The 13242-nt window shown below is 31.1% G+C and overlaps 1 protein-coding gene across 1 annotated transcript in view; it reads left to right on the forward strand.

The window, feature by feature from the left end:
- The first annotated feature begins 4939 nt into the window (after positions 1 to 4939).
- Positions 4940 to 13242, forward strand: part of Dip-C (dipeptidase C) — a 29644-nt gene continuing 21341 nt past the window's right edge. The window contains exons 1-4 of the mRNA XM_067288921.1: positions 4940 to 5122; positions 8893 to 9076; positions 9697 to 9824; positions 10862 to 10925. Of these exons, the coding sequence (XP_067145022.1) occupies positions 5103 to 5122; positions 8893 to 9076; positions 9697 to 9824; positions 10862 to 10925 (396 nt within the window). The 5' untranslated portion in view covers positions 4940 to 5102. The remainder of the gene's footprint in view (positions 5123 to 8892; positions 9077 to 9696; positions 9825 to 10861; positions 10926 to 13242) is intronic.

Raw genomic sequence — 13242 nt, forward strand, 5'->3', positions numbered from 1 at the left:
AATTTGTCAATAGACCCGCTTTACCCCCTAACGCGAAAGTCAATAAACGCTAATTGTTTTATAACCCTATTTTCAAATGCTTTTTTCTGAGTTGTAAATCGACCAATTGACTAAGTTTTTATTTTGTTTTACTCAGAAAAATGCTGTGTTTAAGATTTAACAGATATTTTCTTTACATTTTTCCACTTGAATTTTATTTTTAATTTTTTATGTGATATAGTCGTGTGTTAGGCTTAACTCGATCATTGACATGAATGTAACCTGTGTTATTAGCTATAAATACCTAAATAAATGCTTATCTAATTGAAATTTACTTTCTTTGAATTCTTTTATGAGTATTATTTTTTTTTTTTCTAAATATCTTTATGAAAATTTTGGAGTCGCGTTAAATTCGGGGTCGCGTTATATTCGGGCTAATACGGTAATATTTCGCATGAATTTTGATTTGTAGATGTTTGAAATACTGTATTATAAATATTAATATTTGTTTGTCCACTCCACGAGTCAATTATTAATAAAGAGTTTTCTGTTATATTTGGAGATAATACGTCTTTTACATAGTTTGTAATAATTGCTGTAGATAATTTGCCAGATGAGCTAGCTGTAACAGTTACGTTTGGGGCATTGAACAGCGATGCTTGAACTCTACGTCCAAAGGTTCCACGAGCCTCTTGTAAGCAAATAAATACATTACCTACAACTTGTCCGTTAGCATTAATTAAATATTGAACAGTGTAGGAATGCGTTACTTTATTACTTGGAGAATGTGCAAATCCAATAGTGTTTTTTTCTCCTTTATATGAAAGTGTTCTTGGTGAAATCATTTCGTATGAAAAACCACACTGATCCGTATTGAATATGAAGTTACGTGAATAAGACGGCAATAAATTTTTTACTGTTGTTTGAAATTGCGCAGCTTTTACTAATATATCCTTTTCGTTCACTATTTCTGTTTTATTTACAAGTTTTGTAATCTTTCGAGATACTAATCTATATTCTTTTTTAAATTTTGCAACCCAAGAATCACTAGCGGTAAACTTAATTGAACTATTCAGTTGAAGAAATTTCTGTAATGCCCATATTTTTAATTGATTTCCTTTAACAATTTTATAGCTGCCTCGAGCTTCGTCAAACATTTGTTTAGTATTCGTCTAACTTCACTCAGACTCTATTAAATCATAAGACAAAAAACACCTTGATGCTGAGAACGTTCAAATTTAATCAAAAACAAACGTTTTCGGCCCACTCCATGAGCCATCGTCAGGCTAACTACATTCGAATACAATTTCGAACAAGCAATTTCAAATTGAAATAAACTACAAAAAAAGAACTCACGCGCTACGCTGGATAACGTAAACTAAAACTAATATAAACAACATAGAAAATAATAAAATAAAATATGTCAATGTTACATGTGTACATTGTAAAAATCTATAGTCTATAGTTCTCTAGGCAATCCTTTTGCCGTATCTAATGTATTCCTGTGACTTTTTTAATTAAAAACTTCCAAGCTGATGGTAAAATCGCCGCATCCTTGTAATTTAAGCATTTTTTGGTTAAGCCGGACTTATAAATTTCACATTTTTCGGTTGTAGCCGCAAGTGTCGGCGAATGTATCGGTGTTAAGATCCTGGCTTCATCCCATTTCACCACGGACCCCTCAGTCTGCGCCATTTTTGCTAACGTTGTTGTGCATTTACCCTTCGCCACGTCATATCTGTGTTCCTTAATCCTTTTACTTAGGCTTCTCGTCGTGACCCCGATGTATTCTTTATCAATCTTTAACTGGTCGTTGCTGTACGATATCGAGTACACACCTGGTTGTTCACTCGGTCTAATTGCATCTTTGTCGTTCCTTAGTAGCCTATATATCGAGGGAGCTCTTTTGTATACAATAGTGCTGTTCATGCGGCCCGCAATACCTTCCATGACAAACGTATCACGAAATTCACGTATAATAAACGTCTATCATCGGTCATGGAAGGTATTGCGGGCCGCATGAACAGCACTATTGTATACAAAAGAGCTCCCTCGATATATAGGCTACTAAGGAACGACAAAGATGCAATTAGACCGAGTGAACAACCAGGTGTGTACTCGATACCGTACAGCAACGACCAGTTAAAGATTGATAAAGAATACATCGGGGTCACGACGAGAAGCCTAAGTAAAAGGATTAAGGAACACAGATATGACGTGGCGAAGGGTAAATGCACAACAACGTTAGCAAAAATGGCGCAGACTGAGGGGTCCGTGGTGAAATGGGATGAAGCCAGGATCTTAACACCGATACATTCGCCGACACTTGCGGCTACAACCGAAAAATGTGAAATTTATAAGTCCGGCTTAACCAAAAAATGCTTAAATTACAAGGATGCGGCGATTTTACCATCAGCTTGGAAGTTTTTAATTAAAAAAGTCACAGGAATACATTAGATACGGCAAAAGGATTGCCTAGAGAACTATAGACTATAGATTTTTACAATGTACACATGTAACATTGACATATTTTATTTTATTATTTTCTATGTTGTTTATATTAGTTTTAGTTCACGTTATCCAGCGTAGCGCGTGAGTTCCTTTTTTTGTAGTTTATTTCAATTTGAAATTGCTTGTTCGAAATTGTATTCGAATATAGTTGGCCTGACGATGGCTCATGGAGTGGGCCGAAAACGTTTGTTTAAACGTTCTCAGCATCAAGGTGTTTTTTGTCTTATGATTTGTTTAGTATGTTCTTTAATGATTTTTAACGTTTCAATTCTATGCTTTCGAGATTTAAATTGTTTTTCCCATTTATATAAATCACTAAAACGTTTTAATTCTTTAGCTCCTTTCCGCTGTAATGTGTGTAATTTCCATTTTGGGTGTTTCTTATGCAAGTTAAGAATTTCTTCTTTTCGTTTTGTTGAGATTATATTCTTATCGAATTTTTCATCATCTGAATATCCCGATTCACAGTCAGTGTCTGCGTTATCAGTTTCTTTCTCTAGAAGCAGACGTGTTATTTTATTATCTGAAATAGGCCTATCTATAATCAAATTATTATTTTCCATCTGACAAAACTCTTCGTCATCTCTACTTACATAACTACTTAAAATATCGCTAAATGCATTAAAAAGCAGTTTGGCTACCTGTTTATCAACGTCTGAAATATTAGGCCTACAAATATTTTCTGTAGGCCAAACATTATCACATAAACGTTTAAATTCTGCTATAATGTTTTGAATATTTACATTTAATTCTCCCATTTTCGAAAACTAGAATTCATTCATAAATGTAATGGCGCCGTCTTCCTCCGCGACCTCTTCACTACTAAAAATTTGCATATTTGTGTTAACACTTTTAGTAAACATTACAAATTTAATATAGAGTTTGTATATTTTTAACGTAATTAAACTAAATTTTATTAATTCTTCTCCCATTTTCGAAAATTCCAGAATTTATTCTAAATGTAATATCGCCGTCTTCCTCCGCGACCCTTTCACTTCTAAAAATTTGCATATTTGTGTTTAAGTACTATAAAATAGTACGACATTTGATTGCTAATAACTCTGATTAACACTTTTAGTGAATACTAGAAATTTGTCATAGAGTTTGTATACTTTTAACGTAATTATTATCTAAATTTTATTAAAATCTATTAGATGACACTTCGACAGTTCCCTTGTAAGTGAACTTGAAGATATTGCCAGTTTTTTGTATTGCCCATTTAATGACAACATCGATGTTGAAAGTGTAGCTCAGAAACTAAACAACTTTCTCGGTACTACAAATTTAGCAGGCTTGGAAGAAGAACTAATAAATATTAAATGTGACATAAATCTTAAGTCACTGGTTTCAGATTGTAATTTTTGAAAACTGATAAACGAAGATAAATATCCAAATATTTGGACAATTGTTGCACGTTTCAATGCCTTCTTTGGATCAACATATTTATGCGAATCCGCATTTTCATTTATGAATTCGATCAAAACAAAAACTCGATCTCAATTAACAGATCAACATTTGGAATCATGTTTGAGAATTGCCTTAAGTTCATATGAGCCAAATTTTGAAAAACTTGCTGCACTTATGCAATGTCAGATTTCGTCCAATTAAACATTTTTATTCATTTGCTAATTCACAGTGTATTTTTTACGTTAATAAGCATTTCATCTCAAAAAATAAAAAAATTATAATTAACATTTTTTTCTTTATTTGCTAAATTTTTTTTGTGTATTTATTTCTTTACAATGTAATTTTTAATTTAATAAATATTGTTGTGCTTCATAAAATAAAAAAATATAATTATTTGTTTTCTTTATTTGCCATAATATTTTTTTAGTTGAAATTCTTGTTAATTATTTATTAAAATATTTATGAAAAATTTGAAAAATCCTAAAATTGTTTGCCCATATTCATAGTCGCCCGCAGACTATATTTTACCGAAAAAGTAGCCCCTAAGGGATAAAAGTTTGGCCACACCTGATATATATTGTTGAGAACGAATGATTCTTTGTTTCTTTTTTTCCTCATAATCTAGAAAATAAAGGTGCGAGCAGCTTCGTTCCGACTACACTCTGATACAGCGTTACTTAACTAGTTAATTCAAAGTACGTTAAAATATGAAAATTTATATTTTAGAAAATACAATTGAAGGTCATTGGAAGGTGGAAGCGGCGCTTCCACCGCTTCCAATGACGGTACGCCACTGCTTTAAATCACTATCCATCCACGTTTCTTACTAAATAAAGTCATAATTCATGTTTTAAGATAATAAAATAAAGACAAAAAGATGATAAAATATTTATTTCGTAGTATTTTTGCAAGTTTTCTTAGATTTTACAGTCTGCGGTGTTAGTGTTCTACCGAACCGCTAGATGTCACTAGTTTGCGCTATCGCCCCTACGGTACTACATGCTAATTCACGAGAGTTTCCACTATTGTCGTATAAACTATTTGGTAAAACGAAGGTAGTTCCACCAAAAGCAGACGGCAGCACTGGTTATAAGAGAGCACGTTTACGAACGCTCCCGGTGTATCGCATGTGACATTTGTCACGAGGTTTACGTCCACGGTGAATTCTGGTTTACGACTGATTCTTCACGTCTAAGCAAGAAGTCATGAGTTTAGGAAAAGCTCAGTAAGTGTTACGTACGGAAATTAATCAGTTAATTTTTTTAATTATTTAATGCTACGTTAAAATGATTTGCATTGTGTAGATAAGTGAAGAAATAGTGCTGACGTATACGATAATTAAATTTACATCTTGCATAATTTGGTGAAATCGAGGAATTAAAGCCCTAGCGACACAATTCTTATTATTTTTCGTACATACGGTAACCTCTCGATCGTCCTGCATACCCTTCAGCATGATAGTTTATATGCTTCCATTTGCATGAAAATGTCAGTTGTGTCAGAAATCCTATTTTCCTGTTTAATCTGTTTCTGTTTTCGTGTACGGTATTGCATGTGTTATTTGCCCTCCCGCCTCTGAAAAAAAATCTGTTCGAAAGACGATGGATCGAAACGTTTGTTGCCCGTAGGCTTTGGGAAGGCATGCGCTCGGTAATTTGATGTTCCTCTATGCGGGGATTGGCCGAATCATGTTGTAAATCCTGGTGTTTTTCTGTATGCTCGAGTTCTGTTGCGTGTTGGAGAACTGTATTATTTACCCTTCCGCTTCCAAAACTGAATCAGTATACCAAAAGGCAACGGACGGCATATGCTCTGTAATTCGGCACCCGTCCGTATGAGGAATGGCCAAGTTGTTGAGTCTGTTTACATTTGAACAAAAACATGCACAGAATTTTGCGTAAATATATATAAATATTTTATTATTATTGCAATAATTAAATACATTTTTGTTGCTTTGCATTAAGTATTAAATAAGTTATTAAACTGGAATTATTTGCTGATTTTAATATTATAAATCTTAGGAAAAAGTTAATAATGCAAAGTAATCATTAATCGGAATTGTAGTTATATGAAATTTATGTCGGAAGATATACTTGAAATATGGGTATAAAGTCGAGATTTGTATTAAACTGTCTTCGATAATTTCAAATTGTTGAACTTCAGAAAGATTGCAAGACAACTATGAGATAGACATTGATATAATGTTACTTTACTATTTTATCAACTACAGACAAATGATAATCTTGTTTGAACAGTTATTCATCATATCATTACACTGTCTCTTAATCTGATAATGTTTTCTTAAGGTATTATCATTTTAGTTTAAGGCACAACTAAGTTAATGTGCTTACAATAACATTAACAATTAGCTAATGCTGCATAATTTTTTTAAGAGTATACACATGATTGAATTATTTTATTAATGTATTGCCAGATTTTTTTTTTAAGATAACAAGCAATTTAATAAGTAAAAGAATTAAAGTAAATAACTTCTTCATTTGATTAATGGGAAAACAACTCAAAGTTCTATAAAAATAACAAAGAACAAAATGTTTTGCTGGAGTTTACCTTTTTATTTATAAATTTCTTGCTGGCACTTCTGGACATCTGAGTCATCGTACGTATCCCAATGATGACCAGGTCGTTCGAAAGTGCTAGAGAGCAATTTGTAAATAAAGATGAACTCCAGAAAATCAGATTGACTTTTATTTATCTTTGTTAGCTTCTTGTTTTTACCAACTTAGAGGAAAAAATGGTCTGTAGCGAAGCTTGAACTATTCTCGGCTATTTTTCTTCAATTAATTTTGTGTATCAGAGTGGCTTCTTACTAATTCTGAGCTCTAAATTGGGTTCTTTCCAAATATAAACAGGGTCTTCCAAAAAGTCTACTATGTAAGACCAACATTCTTTGGCAATTATCAAGATGAAATATCAACTTTTGATTTTATTTTCATTTTCCTCTGACATTCAAGGTTGTACACTTTTCCAGTTGCAAAAGCATCCTTTCTCCTGGAACTGTCAATACCACAGAAGAATGTTTGTCTTAGACAGTGCACCACTTTGAAATTGTCTGTGTAACCCATTGCACAATGACTGGTTACAACTTTATGAACTGCAGAATGCAAAATGCCTTCTCTGCTACACTGTCACTATTTTCATTTATAGCTCTTCCTAGAAGCAGTAGACAACACATTTTGAATGCAGATGGGATATGAAACTCGGACGGTTACTCTATCAATTGGTGTACATCACATACTTCTTGGATAATAATGATTAACATAACCAATATCATTTAAAAATTAGTCGTCTTTTCAGAAGACACTGGATATCATTTTATAAAAGCTTGACCTGTATACATTGTATTAACCTTGCATGCATTGCAGACAGTACAGTGTTTATAGACTTTCAAAATTTGATGAATTTTCTATTATATGTTATAACCATTAACTTATTAAAATTGATAAAATGGTGTTTTGGTAAAACAAAGTTAATTCAGTGTTTTTATAATTTGATTGGTCTTTCAAAAGATGTATACTTTCTCGGGCTCTCATATTATATATCAAGCAATACTTAGCAAATAAGATTACAATAAATGTGAGAACTGGAAACATTTACTTCTTGTAGTATTTCTATTTTTAGAATAAAAATTTTGCATAAAATACAAAAAAATTAAAGTTCAAATGCAGGGAAAAAAAACAGATTTTATGGCAGAAATAGGTGAGTTTAAATAGTTTACACTTAAAAACCATCTTAAACACTAAAGTTAGTCCTCTACACATCCCTTTTTCTAATTGTTGGAACACATTCGACACTAGCAGAATTGCCTTTCTATATAGGCTCTTCTCTGCATATTTATATGCAAGTGTTTTGAGTTTCTGTAGTATCAGATGCTTGTAAAATTTTACTTTCAAAATTTTTCTTGTAAAAATAAGTGTCCGATACCCAAGGAACTTTCAAACTAACAGCACAAACAGAAGATCCTATGCCTCCACTATTGTCAATTTGTGTTTCAACAGTTAGAAAGGGATGTATAGAAGATTTCAAAATGTTTTTTGTATTAGCCTTTTTTGTAAATTTAAATATTTTGTTTCAAAATTTTACCAAGGAGCTTGAAGTTTGTTTTGAAATTCTCCTGAATAAAGTTTGAACAGAAATATCCAAATCAATTTAAACAAAAATGCTCTACCTTATATTGATATTGCATGTACAAATTAAGATAAAATCAACATCCAAATGCAGTGTGTTCTAGTCGGCAGTCTTACTTTATTTGCCCTCAGTTTAATCATTGCACATGGGACCCAAATATTAGAATTGTCATTAGAGGCCAAATAGAAATAAGGTCGATCAAGTAAAACTGGCATAGGAAAACACCTGAATATATATAAGCACTATAAAAATTTTATAATATATCTACTTGCATAAATGTTTATTTTGTAAATAGGAAAAGCTTTATTTGTAAATCTGTAAGCATGCATAAGGTAGAACTAGCCACCATAGTTACAGAACTGAATTAATCAATTCGCCTTTTACCAGTATGTGGTGTTTAAAGAACACCAATGATCAATGTTTTCTATCTTGTTAATGGGTCATTTTTGGTTGAAGGTGGAATTAACTTTCACAATCCACACCGGAAGGTTGCCCATTAATGGGGTTAAAAACATTAGCAATTTTAAACATCACACACTGGTAAAGGAGATTGATTTTAATTCATTTGAAAGCATACATAAAACTTCACGTTAAAAATGCACCATTAAATTTATTGATATAATTTAAATGTTATGCAATTTTGGATGATATGCAAGTTTTTTACAATGTTTCAGTTCTTAAAGAAAAATAATTCTATATTTTTATATATAAAAAAAAATATCCTTACTATTATTGTATATGTTTAAATAGTGTAAATTCAATAATAAAAATTGCATAAAGCTTCATATATTCTCTCAAAAATCTTACGTAATTGTATATTTTCAAACAAATATTTACTTTTCATTCCAGAGCAGCATTCTGTTTGGGAGAGCACACGTTATCTGTACCAGTTGCTCTTCATTCCCTAAATCGTCAACGACTTTGCGAGCGACTGAGAAAAAAGAACGATGTTCCCAAAAAGTCCATTGTGCTTTTGCAGGGTGGAGAGTCGACCACACGCTACTGTTCTGACATGGAGAATGTCTTCCGTCAGGTAAAATTTAAAGATGAATATTATCATTATTGATTTTTAAATAAATTTTTATTTTGAAACCAAAGATTTAGTATCAGTTTGCTAGCAAATGATGATCTGGCATCTTTCTTAATCTTTACAAATTATAAGAGGTAACTTAAAATTGACAAAGCTGCATACTTGTTCAGCAAGAGATTGCAGATGGAATTGCACATGGTGTGTGTTGCCAATGTTTTCTCCCTTTCTGTGGAATTTTTATTTCATTTCACTTAATTTAACTCTATTGGCAGCTTTTAAAATAAAATGTATTCATGCATATTTACCTATTCCCAAGCATCAAAAAATTATAACTAACTTTCATCAGTCCATAATATGTGAGATGTGGTAGGCATATAATTAGTGGTTCGGGATGTACTATTGAGTAATCATGTGCTCCCAGTCATGTTAGATCAAGGTTTTGTAACCAGACATGTTGGTAGTGTTGGTAACCAGTAAAATTGGTAGTTGACCCACTTACATGAATTGAAAGTAAATGGGCAAGATAAAAATATTTTATTTAGTTATGTAAAAAAATAATAAATGATTAACTTGTAGGTATTTGGCTTCATGCATTTTACATAATTTTTTAAAATTTTATACAGGAATCCTTTTTTCATTGGACTTTTGGAGTCTTGGAACCGGATTGTTATGGCGCCGTTGATGTAAAAACTGGAAAATCTTATATATTCGTGCCTAAACTTCCCGAATCTTATGCCGTTTGGATGGGAAAGTAAGAAAATAATTCAGCACATTTACGTTATTACATAATATATTCCCTTTTCAGTATCTGAATAGGATATTTCATTTATGGTTTTATTTTTTTGGATTAAACTCATTAACTTATTGAATTCTTGAGAATGCATATTTCTCTTTGCTTATAAAGAATATTTTCTTAAAAATTAAAATTTTACCTTTTTATATTGGTAACATATCTGATATGTTTAGTAGTATGTTGAACTTCATAATGTTTTTTCATTTAGCTTTATGGAAAAAATCTTTATAATTGAGAATGTAACTAATAACTTCTGTAAAGTTCATCTCAAAAGTTTATTTTGAACTTACAGTTTATTGTGCATTTAAAACTTAATTTATTAATAATTCGGAACTTTTATGTTTGGTCCTTGCATGGCGCATTGCCAGTTGCGTTCTGTATTGCATTCCGTGTTTGTGTGGCATGGTGTGGTGCACGTTCCCACAGTTCACTGCATCACATGGCATCATTCTGAGGCGAATTTAAATGAATTTTCAAAAAATTATAACTAAGTACTGTGCTTTTTCTTTCTTTAATTAATTTACTGTAAAGCATACTTGAAATAAATTTTTGTAAAAATTAGCCCAAAATGTTTATTTTAAAAATAATAAGAACATAATACAATTATGTACTACTATTTAATGTTAAAACATGTACTTAATACTGGTTGAATGACAGTTTGAATAAAGGATACTTGCTAAATTTAGTATACATTAAAAATTCCTACCTAAATGACATCCCTCAAAACTCAAAATTGAAAAATAAAAGAGCAAAAACTATATTTTTTGTTTTGGTGTGTTCATGTATTACTCCAGATGCCAAAAACGTGCATTGCACTTCATTGTAACTCCGCATGTCATTTTGTAAGCAATTGCAACTTGTGACACATGAGACGCAACTCTTGATGTGTCGTGTGGGTTGAATGTAAAAGTTCCAGTAATTTTTTAACAATGTAATTTTTAAATATGCTTAAAAAATTATTCAGAAATGAATGTTTTGATTTGTTTTTATTTAAGACTGCATACTCTTGAATACTTCAAAGAAAAATATGGAGTTGACGAAGCTCATTATATCTGTGATGTAAGTCAAATTGCATTCATTTAATTTTTCTCTTTAAGTATTTTTAAATTACTTCTTCCTTAATACAGAAATATTTATTAAAATATTATAATTAGTAAGAGTTATTCCAAAAATAAAATTTACTTATTAGTGAGGTTGAGTCCTAAGTTCTAAATGTGAAAACAGGTACGTCGGACGTTCAGTGCCACTTTCCTGTAAGCCTAGAAGTTTGACAATGGTGTTTGGAAAGTCAGTGGAATCATGCTTGACCTTCCACAGGCCATTGTCAAACTTCTCGACTTTACAGGAAAGCGGCACTGAACGTCCAATGTACACGTTTAAAACTTCAGCCTCAACCTCGCTATTATAAATACATAATTAAAAATAACCTGTAAATGATTGTTTTTGTTTTCATATTTACAGTAGAATCTAGTTATTGTAATCATAATATCATTAAGTCATCTGATGTCATCACAATTAATGTTTCTATATAAGTTACAATATATTTATAAATTTTAACTATTATCAAAATCTGGTTTTTATACAAGAGCTCATTACATTTGGGCAAATTTGCTTTTTATGGCTTTCTTTTCATATTAGCTTCAATACATAGCTGGTAACATCTAATTATTGTTTTTGTGAGAATCTGGAAATTATTTGCCAAAATTGGTATGAGTAATATTAAATCTAGAATTTATCAGACAATCCCTTATTTTAAAACGAGATTTAAGAATTAAAGTAAATGTAAAATAAAGATGTTGAGAAAATAATTTTTTAACAAATTTCACTTAAATTTTTAAACAATTAACTAAATTTCAAAAGTAAAGTGAAGTTTAACGAGGGTAAGGGGACTTCTGTTTTACTAAGGTTAGTTTGCTTCCCTTGATGATAATACTTAACTTGAAATTTGTTGACAACTCTGTGTATAATAAGTTAATTTCATATATAAATAAAAGTAATCCCGAAATTTTTTTATTATTAATAAAAAAATGTCTTGGAATTGATATTTTATTACTTTCTAAATCTTAATATGGTCTAACTCCATTGACGAACTTATAGTTCCCCTTAAATTAAGTGCCACTTGGATGTTGAATAACTGATATAATCGTCAGTTGGGACATGATATTTTTAATTATCCTAATTGGTGTCGGGCACCTGACGTTTGGAAACAATCTTTCAAAAACAATTACAAATTTTCATCTTGTTTAGTGGTCGAGAGTTTACTGCCACCAATCTCACACTTTAACCATTTTTTTAGCTGTTTTGTTCTTGGCACAGTAGTTTAAATTGTCAGTGTTTCTTACTTTAATTATGCACTGGAGGAATTGCCATTAATTATAATGTATAACTTTAAAAAAGATTTTGTTAATTTTTTTTAATTAGTTTTAACTTATCCTTTTAATGTTAGTCGATAAACCCCCTAAATCTGATGGTCTGATAGACGAGGTTGTTAAGGCACTGGCCTACCACTCTGAGGGACTTTGGATTGAATCAGGACAAGCAACTCCAGGATTTTTTTTTCTATGAGTAGTCTGATATTGAATTTGTCTGGTTCATCCCTCACTACTTAGCTGCTCTGATTATGGGACTAGTCAAATCTACCGTGTGTTTAAAAAGGCCATCTTAGTGCTTTTGGAACAAAATCAAAAATAAAATTACAATTAGTGAAATTATGTACTTTTCCATTTAATGTTATTGGTTGAACATTGTTATTGTTACAGGCACATCTTAAAATTATTGCAATAAGCAGATATTACTGTACTCTGAATGCTTGTGACTGCAGACTGATAGACATTTGGACATTAATATTATTATTATTTATTTTTATTATTAATAATTATTATTTATTAAGTTTAATTTCAAAATAAAAGAAATTAAAAACTTGATTTTAAATGATTATATACAATTTTAGTAAAAATCCTCGAACATAAAATATAACTTTTTTGATTAAAATTGCAAATTTTCTTCTTTTTGGGCCTGTAACTATGGGAGTGTCTTGACTTCGTTCATCTCTTGCAGTCAAGATGCTCCCAGAGTTGCAGTCTCGAAAAGAATTTCAAAGAGGAGGGAATCTGTGCAGAAAAGAAGTAAATTACAAATATAAATAAATTTTCTTATTTGACACAATTAGAGGTATCCTTCATACAATATGGTTTTGCTGTAATACTGTTTGAAATTTGGATATCCCCATACACTGCAGTTTTTGGTTTCGCTTTGAAACAGTTCAAGAATTTGAGAAATTCTTCATACAAAATTTCACAACTTTTTAAGTGCAAACTTTATTATTCGATATTTTTCCTTTATTCAAGTAATCATTCACGCTGATCTCAAATTTGCC

The sequence above is a fragment of the Centruroides vittatus genome, unplaced genomic scaffold (genome assembly GCF_030686945.1).
Source record: "Centruroides vittatus isolate TY-2023 unplaced genomic scaffold, ASM3068694v2 scaffold_944, whole genome shotgun sequence".
NCBI lineage: Eukaryota > Metazoa > Arthropoda > Arachnida > Scorpiones > Buthidae > Centruroides > Centruroides vittatus.